The sequence below is a fragment of the Hippoglossus stenolepis genome, chromosome 11, assembly GCF_022539355.2.
Source record: "Hippoglossus stenolepis isolate QCI-W04-F060 chromosome 11, HSTE1.2, whole genome shotgun sequence".
Taxonomy (NCBI): Eukaryota; Metazoa; Chordata; class Actinopteri; order Pleuronectiformes; family Pleuronectidae; genus Hippoglossus; species Hippoglossus stenolepis.
In genome coordinates this window covers 24435894-24455840 of record NC_061493.1, presented here as the reverse complement: position 1 = coordinate 24455840, position 19947 = coordinate 24435894, and the positions used below count along the sequence as shown (strand labels likewise).

The 19947-nt window shown below is 45.4% G+C and overlaps 3 protein-coding genes across 4 annotated transcripts; 1 reads left to right on the top strand and 2 right to left on the bottom strand.

The window, feature by feature from the left end:
• The first annotated feature begins 1604 nt into the window (after positions 1-1604).
• Positions 1605-9513, top strand: vcpip1 (valosin containing protein (p97)/p47 complex interacting protein 1). The gene is made up of 3 exons (XM_035170006.2): positions 1605-4519; positions 5833-5919; positions 6118-9513. The coding sequence occupies exons 1-3, from the start codon at positions 1861-1863 to the stop codon at positions 6909-6911; spliced, it is 3540 nt and encodes a 1179-aa protein (XP_035025897.1). The 5' UTR covers positions 1605-1860; the 3' UTR covers positions 6912-9513.
• Positions 9514-10447: 934 nt separating this feature from the next.
• LOC118117415 (zinc finger protein OZF) lies at positions 10448-16002 on the bottom strand. 2 transcript variants are annotated; one of them, XM_047342102.1, is made up of 3 exons: positions 15689-16002; positions 13929-14147; positions 10448-13759 (listed from the first exon to the last, which is right to left on the bottom strand). In XM_047342102.1, the coding sequence occupies exons 1-3, from the start codon at positions 15858-15860 to the stop codon at positions 12477-12479; spliced, it is 1674 nt and encodes a 557-aa protein (XP_047198058.1). In that variant the 5' UTR covers positions 15861-16002; the 3' UTR covers positions 10448-12476. The 2 variants fall into 2 exon arrangements, with proteins under 2 accessions (XP_047198058.1, XP_047198059.1); XM_047342103.1 differs by having other exon boundaries at positions 10448-13750.
• Positions 16003-16881: 879 nt separating this feature from the next.
• On the bottom strand, positions 16882-19642 carry LOC124854474 (gastrula zinc finger protein XlCGF67.1-like). Its single transcript, XM_047342107.1, has 2 exons — positions 19465-19642; positions 16882-18482 (listed from the first exon to the last, which is right to left on the bottom strand). Exon 2 carries the CDS (start codon positions 18310-18312, stop codon positions 17548-17550), a length of 765 nt encoding a protein of 254 aa, XP_047198063.1. The 5' UTR covers positions 18313-18482; positions 19465-19642; the 3' UTR covers positions 16882-17547.
• Between the last annotated feature and the right edge of the window lie 305 nt (positions 19643-19947).

Here is a 19947-nt window from a genome sequence, read left to right as displayed (position 1 = left end):
TCCATCCATCCACATCTGACAGGTGTTTTTATTTATTGCTTTTAGATAGAAATTAGACATTAAGCAAATGAATGGAAAAGGCCCCCAATGAAGATGTGTCTATATGTGAATGTTGTGGCCTTAAACACTTGATCAACTGTACAATATGGGTTCTGCTCCCAGTAAACCACACTCACCAATTCTGGGACTGCAAACTCACTCAGGTTTAACTGATTTAACTGTGCAACACTCATTTATATCTGTGCAATTCAATTTATCACATTAAACTGAATATATCCTGATTACACTATCTCTATTTTATTTCTATTTAAGTGGGTTTAAAAAGCTAATTTCCCTGTTGTTATGTTATGTTATTATCTTATCGTATCTTTCTTATACATAATGCACAGATACAGTTTGCATCCTCGTGCATTCAACCTGTGCCACTGTACTTTACTCAAGTAAGTCTCTCTACAAATAATATTTCTGACTGTAGTGTAACGTTTATATTAAGTGCATATTCTCTTTATTTCGATTTTTCATGTGTTTCACTTGTCGACCTAATTTGAACGATCTGCTGCTGTATTTCCTCGGCGTGGGATCGATAAAGTTTAACTTATCTAATCGACAAAACATCTCAATTATGCATCGACCCTCCACACTGTGTTGACACACTGCCTATGGAGACATGTTGGGCTGTGGTTACAGGTTATTGATGAAACTAATCTTACACAAATGAAACATGTTGTTCTGGTTGAATTGACACATTCCTGAACAGTTTGGTGACAGCAGTTTTCTCCCAAGGTCCAGACTTGAGACGTATCACGGATACTTTCAACAGCATCGCTGGATGTTCAGAGGTTCACAGCTTCTGTGATCAAGTTATATTTGTAGTAATCGATGAAGAATATGTTTGTTCTGTGTTTGTTTTATTATAGATAGAAAATATCCCAGTGACCCCTCGTGTGTGTCCCGGGGAAGAATTTGACAAATCCTATTTCTTCAAGGTCAGAGTCAACTTTATTGTCAGTTCTTTTATAAGTACGGGACAGAGACGGGATTGGAATGCTGTTTGTCTCTGATCCCGGTCTAAACATGTAAGTAGAGGGGGGGGGGGGTGTACAGTCCAGCGTGCTTCACCTTAGTTCTGTGAAAAAACAAAACAACACATTAACAGGTAATGCAAATGTCTCAGAAAGATATGAGACGTGTAATTCATATCCAAACAAGCCACAGGTGGTGATCATGGTCCACCATCAGCTGGGAACCAGCGCAGTAGCATAGCATCTCAGCTAAGCAGTGAACCCTGTTATCAGTTGATGTCTAACTCCACCAGTTCGAGCCCCGGCTCATGGAAACCCCCCCCCCGCGTCGCGTTGTTACACAAGCGAGGAGCATCTCGACTCATTCTGGGGAGAACTTCATCACACGAAGCTGAAGAATTCTCCCCCAACCGCCATGTTGGTTCCGTGTTGACTTCCTGACAACAGAACGTCACTGCACCGCGGTGCATCCTGGTGAATGTAGTCGAGCGCGCTGTAACTCGGCTGTTCTCTAACCCCACTGGGCCGAGCGTGGTTCGGTAAACATGTGTCCAGTTGTTTACTGGGAGACCGACGCTCAGAGGAAAGACCCGAGCAGCCCCCCCCACTCCGCCATCTTTCAATAGCTCAACGTAGTTACGCAGCAGAACTACAACTCCCACAATCTGGCGTCATTGCGTGTCACGTTTAGCAACAGCCAGTCACCGACGGAAAAAAACAGCCGCTTCCGTGTTGTTCTTGTGTTATTTTGGTTAAAACCAGTCGTCGGTGGCTCCGGGTTCGTCCCCGTCATGATCCTGTGAAGCTCTCACGCACTTTCCGCCGTTTCCCAGCCGAGATGTCGCTGCTGCCGAGCTCCAAGAAGAAAGACAAGCGCATTCTGTCCGGTACCTGCCCGGACCCCAAATGTCAGGCGAGGCTGTTCTTCCCCGCTCACGGCTCCGTTAGCATCGAGTGCACCGAGTGTGGACAACGACACGAGCAGAGGAACCTGCTCAACGTCGAGGAGGTGACGGATCCGGATGTCGTGCTCCACAATCTGCTCAGAAACGCCCTGCTCGGTGTCACCGGGGCCCCGAAGAAGGGGACCGAGCTGGTGAAGGTGATGGGGCTCTCGAACTACCACTGCAAGCTCCTGTCTCCGGTCCTCACCCGGTACGGCATGGACAAACAAACCGGCAAGGCCAAGCTGCTGAGGGACATGAACCAGGGTGAGATGTTTGACTGCTCGCTCCTGGGAGACAGGGCTTTCCTCATCGAGCCGGACCATGTGTCCACCATGGGCTACGGCAAGGACCGGTCCGGGAGCCTCATTTACCTCCATGACACCCTGGAGGAGGTTAAGAAAGCCAACAGCAACAGAGAGTGTCTCATTCCCGTCCATGTAGATGGAGACGGGCACTGCCTGGTCCACGCTGTGTCCAGAGCGCTGGTAGGCAGAGAACTGTTCTGGCATGCGCTGAGGGAGAACCTCAAACAGAACTTCAAGAAGAACCTGGACCGCTACAAAGCCCTGTTTCAGGACTTTATCGACGCTGCCGAGTGGGAGGACATTATCAACGAATGTGACCCCCTGTTCATCCCGCCTGAAGGTGTGCCGCTCGGACTGCGGAACATCCACATATTTGGATTAGCCAACGTCCTCCACCGACCCATAATCCTGCTGGACTCCTTGAGTGGAATGAGGAGTTCTGGGGATTATTCAGCCACCTTCCTGCCCGGCCTGGTGGATGAGGAGCAGTGTCGGGGGAAAGACGGGAAGCTCAACAAACCCATCTGCATCGCCTGGAGCAGCTCCGGCAGGAACCACTACATCCCTCTGGTGGGAATCAAGAACACGGTGCTGCCCAAGCTGCCGGCCCGTCTGCTGCCGAAGGCCTGGGGCGTCCCTCAGGAGCTCATCAGGAAGTACATCAAGCTGGAGCAAGACGGGAGCTGCGTGATCGGCGGAGATCGCAGCTTGCAGGATAAATATCTGATGAGGCTGGTCAATGCCATGGAGGAGGTGTTCGTGGAGAAGCACAGCATCCACCCATCGCTGGTGGCTGACGTGCACCAGTACGTCTACAGACGGACCGGCGTGATCGGCATCCAGCCCGAGGAGGTGACTGAGGCTGCTAAGAAATCAGTGATGGAGAACCGGCTGCACCGCTGCCTGATCTGCGGCGCCCTCTCCGAGCTCCACGTCCCACAGGATTGGCTGGTTCCTGGTGGGAAGCTCTACAACTTGGCCAAATCTACACACGGTCAATTGCGACCGGACAAGAACTACAGCTTCCCCCTTAATAACGTGGTCTGCTCTTATGACCCCCAGCGGGACGTCCTCATCGCAGATTACAAACTGAGCTCCCTCAACACCTGCAACTGGTGTCATGGCACGTCAGTCCGCCACATCCGTGGCAGCGGGTCAGTGGTTTACTTGGACGGGGACAGAACCAACACCCGCTCTCAGGGGGGCAAATGTGGATGTGGGTTCAAGCATTACTGGGAGGGAAAAGAATACGACAACCTCCCTGAAGCCTTCCCCATCACGCTGGAGTGGGGGGGTCGGGTGGTGCGAGAGACTGTGTACTGGTTCCAGTATGAGGCAGACACAGCGTTGAACAGCAATGTGTATGACGTCGCTATGAAACTGGTCACCAAGCACTTTCCTGGGGAGTTTGGTAGCGAGATCCTGGTGCAGAAGGTGGTAAACACCATCCTGCATCACACTGCCAAAAAGAACCCGGATGAGTATAACCCAGTGTCCATCGACGGGGCTCATGTCCAGCGTCTGACGGACACCAGTGAGACTGAGCAGGCGGCGGACACCCAGCCGCCCACTAAAATCATCCTGACTGGTCCCAAAGCAAAGACGCTCCATAAAGAGGAGCTGACGATGAGCCGAGCTGAGCGCAGCCTCCAGCAGAGCATCAGCGAGCAAGCCTTCGTCACTCAGAGGCGACGGACTGACAAGTTGAAGCAGGAGCAGAGAGGCCACGGCCGGACGTCTTCCCCCGGGGGGTCTCCAGAAACATCCTCGTCTTCGGCTCCAGCCACGCCCACCAAATCCCCCTCCTCGTCCAATAAGGAGAAGAAGATCCGTGTGACCACCAGTGACGGCAGGCAGGCCATGCTGACCCTGCAGGCTCAGACCACCTTCTCAGAGCTGCAACAGAGCATCGCCAACCAGTTTGGCGTGCCGCCGCCACAGCAGTGCATCCGCTACGGCTTCCCACCCAAAGAGCTGGTCCCCCCGAAGGACGGTGAGGAGAACGAGCCCATGGCGCTGCAGCACGGTGACCGAGTGTCAGTGGAGATACTGAAGGGCCCCGAGGACAAGAGCCCCGAGGACAAGAGCCCCTCCGCTTCCATCCCTCGAGCCTCCAGCTCACACGCCTCCCTGCACTCAGTGAAGAGCGAGGACGCCGTGACATCCGGCAGGATGAGCACCCGGGAACTGCAGGACAGCATTGACCTTGAGATGTCCTCCCTCTGTCTCCTAGCAACCTTGATGGGTAAGAATACAGCGGTGTGGGACAAGCCCCCATCTGCTAATGAAATCTCTTAAAAAGTTTTAATTGTGAATGCAGATTTTCAGTCTGAGATAAAGTGAATCCTGCTGATGTTTGATAACTTTCAAACTTCAGCAGATGAACTTAGGCTGCAACTTTTGACAAGTGATTCTTTCTTAACTAAGCAGCAGAACATTTGGAGTAAACACAGCAGCAGAACATATTTAAAACATTGGTTCAAATGTGACACTTACATTTTTGTTTAGGTATAATTGTAGCTGTTCTAAGTTTCTGTATCGTAGGTCGTAGAAACGTCCAGAACAAAGTCACCCAGACTGAAGCTGGAGTCAGATGATAAGTAATCAATGGTGTCATAAAAGATGCTTTTGTTTTTTACAGTCCGTGTTCTCTGCTTTTCTTTGTTCCGATACACAAAAAATAATTTGTCAAACACAATAGAGAGATTGATCCAAACATTTGAAGATGAATTAATCAATTAAAAAGTACAGGTAAATCTGTGAACCGCTCCTGTTCACACAAACTGCTGCAACCATATTGTCCAGTGGAGACGTGTCAACCTCGGGAGGGAATCTGTGTTTGTGTCACTGCGCTGACATTGAACACGTTCACCAGCGTGGGTTATTTCTCACTCTGCTCACGTGGTCCAGGTGTGTGCTGGTTCCTGATTGGTTGCTGCAGGCGTCAATCGAGCTGCCGAATGAGCTTGCAGGAAGCCGGTTAGGTACTGTGTGTGTGTGTGTGTGTGTGTGTGTGTGCTGCGAATCTGCTGACTCAGGCATCTCACCTGCCAACAGGGTCAGAGGTGGTGGTTGCACTCAGATAAACAGATCAGCAGACCAACCGGCAGCGTGACAGAGTGTCTGTCGATATTCAGGAAGGTTTCATCAGCACTCAGGTCTGACGCTGCATTTCCTGTGAGCTGGAGCTCATATTAACGATCCTGCCTGAGAAAACACAAAGCGCCTGCTCATCGGCCTGTTTCCAACCCGAGCTCAGACTTTACACTTCACACAGATGATCAGCACAAATGTTATTTTGGTTCCCTGATGATTTTTCACTCCCCTGACGTTGATTCAATCTTTCAAATCACTGTGTTGAGGCTTTACTTTAATTGTTTGTGTCGCTGCTCCGTCAGATAAACACAGACATGAAGCTGACAACTGACCCAACTGCAAACCTCACAGGAATCAGACAATTCAAACGGAAACGGACTCATGTGGTTGTAGCTTGAGACTGAGTCTCCTCTGGTGTGTTCGTCCTTGTGAACTCGTGTGAACTGTTTCTCTCTGTTCCAGGTGAAGATGTTTGGTCCTACGCAAAGAAGCTGCCGCACCTATTCCAGCAGGGGGGCGTCTTCTACAACATTGTGAAGAAAGACATGGGTGGGTTTGTTGGCTTCTTGGATGAAAGTGATCATCTGCTGATTCGGTCTGATTCCAGTGGTAGAAAACCAGCACCTTTGATATTAATGCTGAACCTTAAGTTGCTCATTGAATTAAATTTTCCTGATTTTAGACGAGATACAGATTTGTTGTTGATGTTGTGTCGTGAGCAGCCTGTGACCTTCCTCTCTCTCTCAGGCCTGATGGACGGGAAGCACTGCACGCTGCCTCACCTGACAGGGAAAACGTTTGTTTACAACGCAGCCGAGGAGCGTCTGGAGCTCTGTGTGGACACTGCTGGTCACTTCCCAGTCGGCCCTGACGTGGAGGAGCTGGTGAAGGAGGCGTTGGTGCAGCTGCGCTCGGAGACGACCACCAGGGGCAGCAGAGAGGGCAGCCCGTCACACGGCGTGCTGCGGCTGGGCAGCGGTGGCGTCATTCGCAAGAAGGAGCAGCTGCAGAGCGTCAACGCCTTCCAGGGTAAAGGTCACTCCCTAGGCAGTGCCGGTGGCTCCTCCCCTCCAGAACACCGGCCTATCACTCGCCAGCACAGCAGCGGCATGGACCTGAGCGCCAGTGTGTCCAGAGGTCCACCAGACCTGTCGGACATCCCTGAGGATGCCACCAGGGAACTGGTCCGGATGGCGCCAGGCTTCGTCACCATGAAGGACAGTCGCGGTCTGGACCCCAGCCTGATGGAGCAGCAGAGGAGGAAGCTGCAGGAGATGGTCTCCTCCATCCAGGCTTCCATGGAGCGCCACCTGAGAGAGCAGCAGAGCGCCGCCGCCACAGGGGGCGGAGCCAGCCACGATCTAACAGGCGGGACTAAGACGGGCACGGGCCAACCAACATCTACAGCCAGCCATGCACCTCCAGCTGCAGCAGAGGTGTCTCCAGCTGGCAAAGCAGATGAGACGCCAGAGGATCCGGAGGAGATGGACAGCCAGGACTCCGGACAGCGCAGCGCCACCGAACCTATGGATCACTCCTGATCCCTCCGGACCCCCACCGTGCTGACCCCGCCCCACCTGGCCAGCACCCGTGGGTCGTAACGCTCAGGTCGGATCCCAAAGCTTCGGTTCTCATCGTGTTTCCTTTACTGCATGACTAAAGAGCGGGCCGGCCGCCCTCACCTCTCTGGGACTCTGGCTGGAGTCGATGAGGCGATAAATGTGACGTCTGTGATACATCATCGATACGTTCACACATTACCACAGTTCTGTTGCAGTCTGACGTTGTTGCTGTGTTTAAACTCTATGCACTTTGTTACACACTCTGTCTCAGCTGTCTACGCCACAACATCACGTAGTAAATAATAAATGCAGCTTCTGATTTATTAACGCGTTTGAAAGAAATTCTTTTGGCTTTTAGGAAAAGTTGTTCCTCTGTATTTGATTATGTATCATGAACGATGGTCTCACAATATATCTCAGAGTCTGTATGACGACAGAATTGTATCTTAATCCCTGTGTGTGTGTGTGTGTGTGTGTGTGTGTGTGTGTGTGTGTGTGTGTGTGTGTGTGTGTGTGTGTGTGTGTGTGTGTGTGTGTGTGTGTGTGTGTGTGTGTGTGTGTGTGTGTGTGTGTGTGTTGAACACATGTATATAGAAAAAAGTCCTTGACTCTTAATCTGCCACCAGGAGGACAGCTGCTGGTTCACCTGCAGTGTCGTGTCCTGCGAACACACTTCTGACAAAGTGCACGAGCTTCTACACGGAACCGTCACTCAAATCCAACCTCCACCACCTACTGGTGAGTAACAGCAGCTGCAGTTCTGACACTAGCGCCACCTGCAGGTAAAGGGTGTTACTGTTTTTTCCCCACGTGTGTTTTGATTGTCTCTTTTAAAGGAGCAATACATAAATATTTGCTAATTCCTCTTTGACCATCAGCACCGACCGATTCCAGGAAGAAAACGTACATACAGCAACTATTAAACATTTTTTTATTTTTACATTTTAAACCTGGAGAGGTTAAAGTTAGTTTACTGCTGAAAGTCACGTGCCCTCTACCCACAGGCACGTCAGTACCTCTATGTATATAATATATAACCATAGATGTCAAAACTGAGAGGAAATGTGTTTCAAATCATTTCAAAACATTTACCTACAATCAGACAAGCAGTTTATTTTCACACTGTTAATGTAATAATCCCATTTATTGGGCACAACCTCTTTATAACCAGATTTCTCATAGAAAACTGTTGTAATTGTGTTTTTAAAAAAAAGAATATTTGAGGATACACAGTAGAATAATTACCTTTTGTTATTAGCCTTGAAAAAAGTATTGGTTGAGCTCCTGATAAACTGAAGGAGACATGCTGTGTTTAATTGTCTGGAGGAGGTAAAAAACACACACACAGTAAAATTAAAAGAATTGTGCTGTCACCCTCATTACCTGCTCGTGACACGGTGTTGGACTTTCAGCACCTGAGGACAAAGTTGTTCCTTCGAAGCAGCGCAGCCTCTTTTCTTCAGAGAAAACTGTAAAACTGAGAGGAGCAGTAAAAACTGCACAGCTCATCATCGCAGGGGACAAGAGAACGCCGACACAAGAATCTGAAAAGAATCTGTTTGCTGTCTTCCTTAAGGAATTATATGTTCATGAAGGGAAAAAGCAACAGGAGAAATATGTCTTCATTTCTTATTTCTAAAGATTTAAGTTGTGATTCCAAAGTCCAGAGGAACTTTGGGTTTAAATTTCATACTTTTCTGAACTTGATAAAAAAAACACGTGTTGTTTTTTACTCAGAAGCCACAAATAGTTTTTTTGATCACCAGGAGAAACGACATGGAAACTGGTGAAATCAGCAGCTTATATTCTTGATTCGTTAAGACAAAAGTCCCACGTTTTACACACCTGGACACGGAGACTCCATTAAAGGAGGAGTTTGAGCTTTGGAGGAAACTCTTCTTCTCCTGCTCAGATCGACTCTGGTGTTTAGTTTGTTCTCTCGGGACAGTTTGTACCAGACTGTGGACTTGATGCTCAGCAGCTCTGTGCTATGTACAGACATGAGCGTGGTGTCGATCTGAACATCCAACTCTCAGCCAGAAAGAGGGAAACTCTTATTTCTCAAATATCAAAATGTTAAGACTGAATGTCTGTTTACACTTTTGTTGCCAACAAAACGTCTGCGTTGCTGTTGAAATGAGGGAGGAGCTGATCCTCAGGCCTTAAAATCAGTTTGTTTTACACTGAGGTTCTTTTGTCTCAAACTCCGTTTACTTCAGCTTAGTTTGACCTTTTTATTTTCTGCTTTGTCTAAAATCTCAATCTTCAACTCAACCTTTGAATCACAATCTGTAAGTTTGAGAAAAAGAAGAAATGATTCATCAGTCAGTCAGAAGGAGACACTGGTGTAACCAGCTTTTCCTTGTGACTGCTGTACCAATGACATGAGTTGTAATCCACTTGTATAATAGTGTATAATGTAGAATATTTGGACTTGTACATAAACAGATGGTTCGGTTCCTTCAGCTTGTTTTTTGTTCACTTCTCTCTGGTTTGCTAATAAAATATTAATGATTCAGTTTCAACATCGCTGTTTGCATGTGAGGAATTTTCAACCCCAACAATAAAAACACTTACTTCATGTGTTTTTGTATTTTGTCCGTTACAGGAGTGTTTGTGTTTGAGACGAAATCGTTTTATGAAGTTATGAGTGTTTGTGAATGAGTGGGTTTATTTCAATAAACATTACACATCAATATCAACGAACTTCTGGAGAATCATAAGAATTTGTATTTAATTTCTAATGGATGCATTCATAACGTATCTGAATTACTCACATTGAATGTTGTCCTGTGTTAGTGTCTCAGTCCATGCAGCTTGTCCTCACCTGTCCTGTTAGTGTCTCAGTCCATGCAGCTTGTCCTCACCTGTCCTGTGTTAGTGTCTCAGTCCATTCAGCTTGTCCTCACCTGTCCTGTGTTAGTGTCTCAGTCCATTCAGCTTGTCCTCGTCTTCCAGCTAACTGCACACAGCCACACAGCGTGTGTTGTGAGATTCTCTAAAGTAAAGTCCAGTTATTTCTCTAAGAGCTTCACTGAGTTTCTGTCTCTTAATAAAACCTCTGGCTCAGGAGGCCACTGGTCACTTTCATACGTTTCTGGGAATATATAACAGATCTGCTGAATCAAGTCTATTTAAAAATGTTTGACTCCTGCTCCCAGCCACATGAGACAAGGGACTTTAATGTCAATTCCAACACTTAACAAAGACCCAAGAGTTAAACTCAGATTACAAACTAACTTACACAGATGAGTGATGGTGCAGGTTTGACATCTGACAATGTTCAATCAGTTGTAATATAAGATTGTCTTTATGGACAGATGGGTTTATAGCTTATCTTAATTTCTATATGAATATGTTGAGTATTTTGATCTTTGAAGCTGTGTAATGAAGTTGTTACTGTGACACAGACTCAATAGTTACAGGCTGGTTACTGTTATAATCGCAGCGTGGGCATCGGTTAGCCTTCTCCATGTTCCCCCAGGATTTAATGTAAATGATGACTCAGGAGACAGTTCAGTTTCCTGCTCTTTAATCCAGCAGAGTTTCAACATACAGATGTGCTTGTGTGTGTGGTTCTACAAATAAAGCGCAATCATAATAAACCTAATCATCAGCCACAGCTATCCAGTAGCCTTTAGCTTAGCTACAATGCACAGGCTAAAACACAAGCTAACAAGAAATAAAGCAGTCACAAGGATTACACAACAAAGACACACACAAAGATGCAGTGACGATGTGGCCGACAAATAAACAAACTTACTTTGCTTTGGACGCACACACAGGAAAACAACCGTGGTTCAACTGTACAGCAGAGCAGCACTTCAGATCAACACTGAACTGAAAGCTGCTCTCAGAAATGTGGAGCTTCCCTCAGCCAAGTGTGTGTGCAAGTCACAGGAGTCTCTGATCTGGTCACTTGAACTGGAGTGAGTTACTGTACAAAGCAGATGCCTGTTGGCAGAATGTGGTGTAGTGTCTACTCACGTGAGGAAACGGTTCTGGTACAAGTATACAACACAGCAGCTTTATAAATGAGCATAGTAACTAGAAATTACAAGGATTAATAAAACTTACAAGGTTATAGCATTAATTAAAAGAAACAGACCTATATTTTGCATTTAATGGAGAATGCACTAAGGTTAAAAAACATTTACTTTATTCACGTCTTTGAAAGTATATTATTAGAAGTCCTTATTCTTTAATTCCCCTGTACTGTGCTGTTACTGGTTAACCACCCCTAGATAGTGTTAAAACATTGGTATTGGCAGATCATAACATTGACATTAACTCACACTCTGGGATTATATTATAAATGTTTTGTTGTTACAAATGTGTAAGGTTAATTAATAGTAAGATGGTTTATGTTTACTAGTGTCCCACTGTTAACCTGAAATTGTGTGTCGGGACCTCGTTTCGTGTGATTTAACTCATCTTAAAAGGTACATTTGCAATTGTATTCTTATTTTTTAATATGCAGGGTAAATTCATTTTCCAAATCCACTGATATGTTTTCTACGCCCTTGTCTTGATCCTTTAGTGCTTCACGCACAATGGACGTTTGTGAGTGTGACACTGCTGCCGCCACCAGATGGGGCCGGTGAGTGGATCTGACACGAGGGGGTGTGAACTATACTGGGAGCAGGCAGGAGAATAAATATACAACTTTCATGTCGAAAATTCTGACCTCTACAATATTTGTTTGTATTTTACTCAGTGTTTGTATGTAATGATTTTTCAGAGCAGTAACTTAAACTGAAGTAAATGTAACTGACTACAAATGATTGGTTTTGTTTTTTAAAATAACATGAAATCAATCTAAACAAAAACATCATATTTTATCATACTTTTTTTATTAACCGTGATTATATAATTAATATCTGTGAATTCCAGATGCAGTCTAAAGACAATCAAAGGAATATTTTATGTTTTCATATAAGTTATATAAGTTCATTCTGCATTTTAATGACAGCACAGTGGCTATAGCTGTCAGGTAAACAAACTGCACTGCCAAGTGCTATCAAGTGGATTCAATCCCACAATACAGAAAATAGAAAAGGAAAGAACAAGCTGGAGGAAGAGAATCAAAGAATCTATCTGGCAGGATGACCACACTCGTATAACTGAGGTGGAGAATATAAATATTAAAAAGACAATTATTTAAGAGGCCAAACACATGTGTATGAACGAGGGACTCGCTCTGAAGATTCGGAGGCTCACAGTTGTTTCAGAGAAATACTGCTGCAAACAGAAATGTGAGGAGCACGGTCATGAGGATCGACTCCTCTCCACACAAGCTTCATCTTGATGGTTTCTTCTGAGTAAACTGATTCTCTTTTAGGAAAGAGCTTTGATTATGTGGCTTCTTGTGTGTCGTGTCCATGAAACACAGAACTGCTCCTCTCCCACATATTGTACAACACCACATGTGACTGTACTGTATGTGATCCCAGGTAACCTCCTAACAGACACATCTAATTCTCTTTTCCAGCAGGTGTTGCAGTGATGTGGTTTCTCACCAGTGAGGACTCTTGTCACGTTCATTCAGTTCACCACAACGCGTGAAATCTCTCCCACATCTTCAGGAATTAACAACTTTTCATCTGTGTGGATCCTAATGTGCTTTCTTAAGGATGCTGCATGAATAAAGCTCATCCCACACATGTTGCAGATATATGGCTTCTCACCCGTGTGGAGTCTCATGTGACCTCTCAGGGCAGACCTCTGTTTGAAATTTTTCCCGCATATTTCACAGAAAAACGGTCTTTCGCCCGTGTGGCGACGAATGTGCTCTTCCAAGTGAACCTTCCGAGTAAATGTTTTTCCGCAGAAGTCACACGAAAACGGCCTCTCACCCGTGTGGACCCTCAGATGTAGGGTCAATCTGGACTTACAGAGAAAAGCTTTTCCACAAGTGTCACAAGAATACGGCTTCTCACCTGTGTGGGCTCTCATGTGGACCAGCAAGTTTGAATTGGTCAAGAAGGTTTTCTGACATATTTCACATGAAAACGGTCTCTCACCCGTGTGGAGTCTCATGTGTACTCTCAGGGCAGACCTCTGTTTGAAATTTTTCCCACATAGTTTGCAGAAAAACGGTCTCTCGCCCGTGTGACGACTAATGTGCTCTTCCAAGTGAACCTTCCGACCGAATGTTTTCCCGCAGGTGTCACAAGAAAACGGCCTCTCACCCGTGTGGGTTCTTTTGTGTGTTCTCAATGCAGAGTTGTTGCTAAATTGTTTCCCACATGTGTTGCAGGTGTATGGTTTCTCACCTGTGTGGTTTCTCATGTGGATCAAAAAGCCCAACTTAGAGGTGAGAAATTTCCCACAAGTTTCACAAGAAAACGACTTCTCACCTGTGTGGATTCTCAGATGTTTGTCCAGTTTGGACTTAGCATCAAACACTTTTCCACAAGTGTCACATGAGAAAGACTTTTTCCCTGAGTGAGTGTTGCAGTGACTCTGTGTTGGGGGAGAGTTGTTTCTCTGGGACTCTTCATCTCGAGTTGATCCTGGGTCCACATGCTCACTTCCTCTCTGATCTTGGCTCTCAGCTCCAGGAGAGATGTGAGAGAGGAGCTGCTGCTCACTGATTGGTTCTGGTTCACTGTGCTCACTTCCCTCATAAGGAGACGTCAACATAAAGGTATCGTTCTCCTGCTTCAGTACAAGCTGCTCTCCCTCCTGACTGGTGCAGAGCTCCTCCTGCTCCTCTTTAATCTGTGGAGGCTCTGGATCCTCTTGGTCCAGACTGGGGTTCCTCTCCTGGTCAGTGAGAAGCTCCTCCTCCTTACAGACATGTTGCTCTGGAGGCTCTGGAGGCTCTGGAGGAACAAAGAGACAAGAAATCACTCATGTGATGAGAAAGAACCAATAAAAACACGTTAAATCCTTCAGGATCCTGAGTCCTGTTCCTGTGTTAGTCTCTAAGTCCATTCAGCTTGTCCTCATCTGTCCTGTGTTAGTCTCTCAGTCCATTCAGCTTGTCCTCACCTGTCCTCTGTAGCTCTATCTCAGGTTTCCAAACGATGTCCAACAGTCTGCGCTGTCGATCGATCTCTTCATTGAAGTGGATAATATTTCCACTGACTCCAGGTCTTTCTCCAGCAGCAGCAGGATCCTCTCGGTCCAGACTGGAGTTCCTCTCGCGGGCACATAGCTGCTGGGCAGTGAGAACCTTCCTCTTCTTCCAGACATGTTTCCGTGGGAACTCTGCAGGTACAAGGAGTCAGAATAAACAGCAAACTGTGTTTTAAAAGTCTTTGTCAAAAGTGTATTTGTCATGGTTTTTGAACTGGGGCCTTGTTAATAACCGTTGTGTAGGTTCTACTTCTCACACAAAAGTTTAAATCTATAAAAACAAAGTTAACGAGAGAATGTGAGCACTCACACACAAACTTTGACTCATTCATATGAACATTTGGGAGACAGGAAAGTGGTGACACACACGTGAGGTGATGAATTGAAGCCAGAATAAAAAATCCACTTTAAACATTAAAACCTGCAGTGCTATTTGTGCTAGTGAGGCATAAATCTTCAATAATCTCCATTCATCTGTAAAAGATATTCACCAACATAAAGCAAATCCTGATCAAACACCATCAAATATCCGAGTACCAAAACCAAAACTGATTAATACTTTTTAATTATGTATTCTGAGATTGTGCATGTATCACAAAGTATGACTTTAGCTTTCATGCTTTTGTGTAAAATGGTAAATGGTCTGTATTTATAGTTTCCTCTTGATGACCACTCAAAGTGCTTCACAGTACCGTTCTTACATTCACACATTTAAACAGTGCATTTTTCTATAAAAAGGTTTTTTGGGGTGTCGGTATCTTGCCCGAGTACAAGTCTGCATGCAGTATGGGTAAGACTGGGATTGAACCCAAAACCTTCTGATTAGAGGAGGGCCACTACCCCCGTGCTGATCACACAGTCATCAGTTGATCATTCGGAGGTTCTCCCTCTTTAATGCTCATGATGGTTTCCTCATCGAAAGACTATTAGTCTAAGTCCATTCAGCTTGTCCTCACCTGTCCTGTGTTAGTGTCTCAGTCCATGCAGCTTGTCCTCACCTGTCCTGTGTTAGTGTCTCAGTCCATTCAGCTTGTCCTCACCTGTCCTGTGTTAGTGTCTCAGTCCATTCAGCTTGTCCTCACCTGTCCTGTTAGTGTCAGTCCATTCAGCTTGTCCTCACCTGTCCTGTGTTAGGTCTCAGTCCATTCAGCTTGTCCTCACCTGTCCTGTGTTAGTGTCTCAGTCCATTCAGCTTGTCCTCACCTGTCCTGTGTTAGTGTCTCAGTCCATTCAGCTTGTCCTCACCTGTCCTGTGTTAGTGTCTCAGTCCATTCAGCTTGTCCTCACCTGTCCTGTGTTAGTCTCAGTCCATTCAGCTTGTCCTCACTTCCTGTCCTGTGTTAGTCTCTCAGTCCATTCAGCTTGTCCTCACCTGTCCTGTGTTAGTGTCTCAGTCCATTCAGCTTGTCCTCACCTGTCCTGTGTTAGTGTCTCAGTCCATGCAGCTTGTCCTCACCTGCCTGTTATCAGCTGTCTGTGTTAGTGTCTCAGTCCACAGTCTCACTGTCCTGTGTTAGTGTCTCAGTCCATTCAGCTTGTCCTCACCTGTCCTGTGTTAGTGTCTCAGTCCATGCAGCTTGTCCTCACCTGTCCTGTGTTAGTGTCTCTCAGTCCATTCAGCTTGTCCTCACCTGTCCTGTGTTAGTGTCTCAGTCCATGCAGCTTGTCCTCACCTGTCCTGTGTAGCTTTATCTCAGGTTTCCAAACGATGTCCAACAGTCTTCTCTGTCGATCGATCTCTTCCTCGTACTCGACGATCGTTTGTTCAAAGACTCTGAAGATCTCTTCAGCAGCAGCAGTTAGTCGCTCGTGGACAAAGTCTCTCAAACACTGGACTGAAGACATTGTTGCTTCATCACCGCTCGAATCTTTATCTGCGACACGACGACACCATCGTCTTCCAGCTAACTGCACACAGCCACACAGCTAGCATGCTAACACTTCCGGTCTGCGCGTCAGCTTGGGGTCATGTTCCGGAAGTGGAACTGAGTTACTTCCGCTCCGAAGCTTTCCCGTTAAATAAATAAAGTTTCTGAGTGAAATGACCGGAAGTGTTTCAGCGGCCGCCATAATAAGAGCTGTTTGAATTTTCTATATGATGAGGAAAGGAGCTTTAATGCTTCCTAAATTATCTCCTTCAGCAGAGGAAACACTGAACCATCCTTCTTTATGAAAGGACATGTCCCACAATTCTTTGAGGCAGCTGAATTTAAAGTGACATCAGCTCGTAGTTTCACCTGGACACACCCACATAAAATAAAAATAACTATCAGCTTTTTTATTCTCCTGAAAAGAAGCAGAACTGATGTGAATCCTCACATTTATCTGAGCTCCTGATTTCTTCTGTCACATCGTCAAGTCAACAACAATCATTATGAACAGTTTTTCAATCCTTTTTTGTTTTTCAATAAAATATATTAGTGTTATTTCCCGTTTGTGATTATTCAATGTCTCCTCTGTACAAACTGAAAACATATTTTCCCAGATTCTGTACAAACCAGGAAACTTTCCTTTAACTATTTCAGAAGAACATACCTACAGGTGATAAAGTGAAGATTTATTGGGGACATGAGGACATGAGGGTTTGCAGGGCGGAGCCGGAGAAGGCAGAGCGGTCGTCAGCAGGCAGGAGAATAAATGTCAGAAATTCAACTCAATATTTCTCCTCAAATTACTCAAAATACAGCATCATAACAACATCATGCTGTGTTTGTATGTAAAGATTTTTCCGTGCAATAACTTTTAATGTGAAGGTGACTAACTAAAAAGTATTTTTCTTGGGAAATGTAAAGAAAAAAATAACATGAGATGAATCCAAGCAAAAATATCTGATTGACTTTTTATTAACACACGTGTTATTTAATATCTGTGAATTCCAGATGCAGTCTAAAGACAATCAAAGGAATATTTTATGTTTTCATATAAGTTATATAAGTTCATTCTGCATTTTAATGACAGCACAGTGGCTATAGCTGTCAGGTAAACAAACTGCACTGCCAAGTGCTATCAAGTGGATTCAATCCCACAATACAGAAAATAGAAAAGGAAAGAACAAGCTGGAGGAAGAGAATCAAAGAATCTATCTGGCAGGATGACCACACTCGTATAACTGAGGTGGAGAATATAAATATTAAAAAGACATAATTATTTAAGAGGCCAAACACATGTGTATGAACGAGGGACTCGCTCTGAAGATTCGGAGGCTCACAGTTGTTTCAGAGAAATACTGCTGCAAACAGAAATGTGAGGAGCACGGTCATGAGGATCGACTCCTCTCCACACAAGCTTCATCTTGATGGTTTCTTCTGAGTAAACTGATTCTCTTTTAGGAAAGAGCTTTGATTATGTGGCTTCTTGTGTGTCGTGTCCATGAAACACAGAACTGCTCCTCTCCCACATATTGTACAACACCACATGTGACTGTACTGTATGTGATCCCAGGTAACCTCCTAACAGACACATCTAATTCTCTTTTCCAGCAGGTGTTGCAGTGATGTGGTTTCTCACCAGTGAGGACTCTTGTCACGTTCATTCAGTTCACCACAACGCGTGAAATCTCTCCCACATCTTCAGGAATTAACAACTTTTCATCTGTGTGGATCCTAATGTGCTTTCTTAAGGATGTTGGATAAATGAAACTCCTCCCACACGTGTTGCAGATACACGGCTTCTCACCCGTGTGGAGTCTCATGTGGACCAGCAAGTTTGTTTTGACCAAGAAGGTTTTCTGACATATTTCACATGAAAACGGTCTCTCACCCGTGTGAACTCTCATGTGTACTCTCAAGGCAGACCTCTGTTTGTAATTTTTCCCACATAGTTTGCAGAAAAACGGTCTCTCGCCCGTGTGACGACTAATGTGCTCTTGCAAGTGAACCTTCCGACTGAATGTTTGCCCGCAGAAGTCACAAGAATACGGCCTCTCGCCCGTGTGGACCCTCAGATGTAGGGTCAATCTTGACTTACATAGAAAAGCTTTCCCACAAGTGTCACAAGAAAAGGGCCTCTCTCCTGTGTGGATTCTCACATGTGTGTTCAGTTTGGACTTGGTCATAAAGATTTTTCCACAAGTGTCACACATGAAAGACTTTTTCCCTGAGTGAGTGTTGCAGTGACTCTGTGTTGGGGCAGAGCTGTTTCTCTGGGACTCTTCATCTCGAGTTGATCCTGGGTCCACATGCTCACTTCCTCTCTGATCTTGGCTCTCAGCTCCAGGAGAGATGTGAGAGAGGAGCTGCTGCTCACTGATTGGTTCTGGTTCGCTGTGCTCACTTCCCTCATAAGGAGACGTCAACATAAAGGTATGGATCTGCTTCAGTACAAGCTGCTCTCCCTCCTGACTGGTGCAGAGCTCCTCCTGCTCCTCTTTAATCTGTGGAGGCTCTGGATCCTCTTGGTCCAGACTGGGGTTCCTCTCCTGGTCAGTGAGAAGCTCCTCCTCCTTACAGACATGTTGCTGTGGAAGCTCTGGAGGAACAAAAAGACAAGAAATCACTCATGTGATGAGAAACAGACGTCTAAGCAGATACATATCAGTGCTGTGTCGTCAGGACCAACAAGTTATCAGTAAGATGAAACCTTAGTTTAAACAATAATAATAAACTTTATTTATATAGCACCTTTAAAAACAGTTTTTTTAGCAAAGCAAAAGGAAAACAGAAGGCCGACAAACCGGATGGAGGCAAAGTGACAGACATCAACATTGAGGTGGTCAAAAATTAAGTCACATACAAAGTTGATCACACAAAAGCAGGAGAGGGACAATACAAAATTTAACAAGTGAAATAAAAGGTGATAAGAAAATGAAATATTTAAAAAAGGGTTATGTTTCAGATAAAAGAAAGATAGTGATATGGGTTAAAATCTACAAAAATAATTATGAACGACCCTCTTGGCATTTAAAATGGCGATTTGTTGCCTGATGTCATTGACTTTACTTGTAAAAGCATTTTTAAAAACCTGTCACACATCTTGTGAGGCGTCGGTAAAACGAGTGGGGGGGGGGGGGGGGTGATGATAGAATCTATTACCATAAATACAATTTCGGGATTAGATTGATTTGTTCAACTCAAGTTGGAAAAGAACAATGCTCTGGCGGGCGTGATTAAAGAGGGAGACCAGCTCCTCTGTTTGGATTCAAAGCAGCTCCAGAAGAAGAAATTAGGAGCTCAGAAAACTTGTGACAGACGAACAGGTGCATCATGTTCAGAAGCCAACCAGGACAACACCACATAGAAGCAAACTGACTTTTGATCTGACACACAGATTTCCTCGATTTTAAAGTTGTGAGGGGTCTCGGTGGTGACCCTTTGAGTGTTGGTTCATTCATTGCCTGAGTGAGGTTAAAGGATTCCAGTGTTTCTATAAAATCAGTAATAAATCAATTGAAATAATATCTCTCCTTAGATCTGGTATCTGGAGCAGAGTTAGTGCACATTCTAGCTGTCACCTAGCAGTGCAACGCATGAGCACTTCAGGCTGTTTGTCAAGGAATAAATGCAACAATCCTGCAAGAGCCAGACATGTTCCTCTGCTCTCACTGTCAGATGATCTGTGAAGAGATGGTGGACAAAGAACCAATAGAAACAAGTTAAATCCTTCAGGATCCTTTGAGTCCTGTTCCTGTGTTTTCATTAAGTCCATTCAGCTTGTCCTCACCTGTCCTGTGTTAGTCTTTCAGTCCATTCAGCTTGTCCTCACCTGTCCTCTGTAGCTCTATCTCAGGTTTCCAAACGATGTCCAACAGTCTGCGCTGTCGATCGATCTCTTCATTGAAGTGGATAATATTTCCACTGACTCCAGGTCTTTCTCCAGCAGCAGCAGGATCCTCTTGGTCCAGACTGGAGTTCCTCTCCCGGGCACATAGCTGCTGGGCAGTGAGAACCTTCCTCTTCTTCCAGACATGTTTCCGTGGGAACTCTGCAGGTACAAG

Bases quoted from the DNA above. Each gene is read 5' to 3' on its own strand.
- vcpip1 (XM_035170006.2), top strand. From the start codon at position 1,861: ATGTCGCTGCTGCCGAGCTCCAAGAAGAAAGACAAGCGCATTCTGTCC. The intron at 4,520-5,832 runs GTAAGAATACAG...TCTCTGTTCCAG, and splicing joins TCTCCTAGCAACCTTGATGG to GTGAAGATGTTTGGTCCTAC. The intron at 5,920-6,117 runs GTGGGTTTGTTG...TCTCTCTCTCAG, and splicing joins CATTGTGAAGAAAGACATGG to GCCTGATGGACGGGAAGCAC.
- LOC118117415 (XM_047342102.1), bottom strand. From the start codon at position 15,860: ATGTCTTCAGTCCAGTGTTTGAGAGACTTTGTCCACGAGCGACTAACT. The intron at 14,148-15,688 runs GTGAGGACAAGC...TTGTACCTGCAG, and splicing joins GATAAAGCTACACAGGACAG to AGTTCCCACGGAAACATGTC. The intron at 13,760-13,928 runs GTGAGGACAAGC...TTGTTCCTCCAG, and splicing joins GATAGAGCTACAGAGGACAG to AGCCTCCAGAGCCTCCAGAG.
- LOC124854474 (XM_047342107.1), bottom strand. From the start codon at position 18,312: ATGTTGACGTCTCCTTATGAGGGAAGTGAGCACAGCGAACCAGAACCA.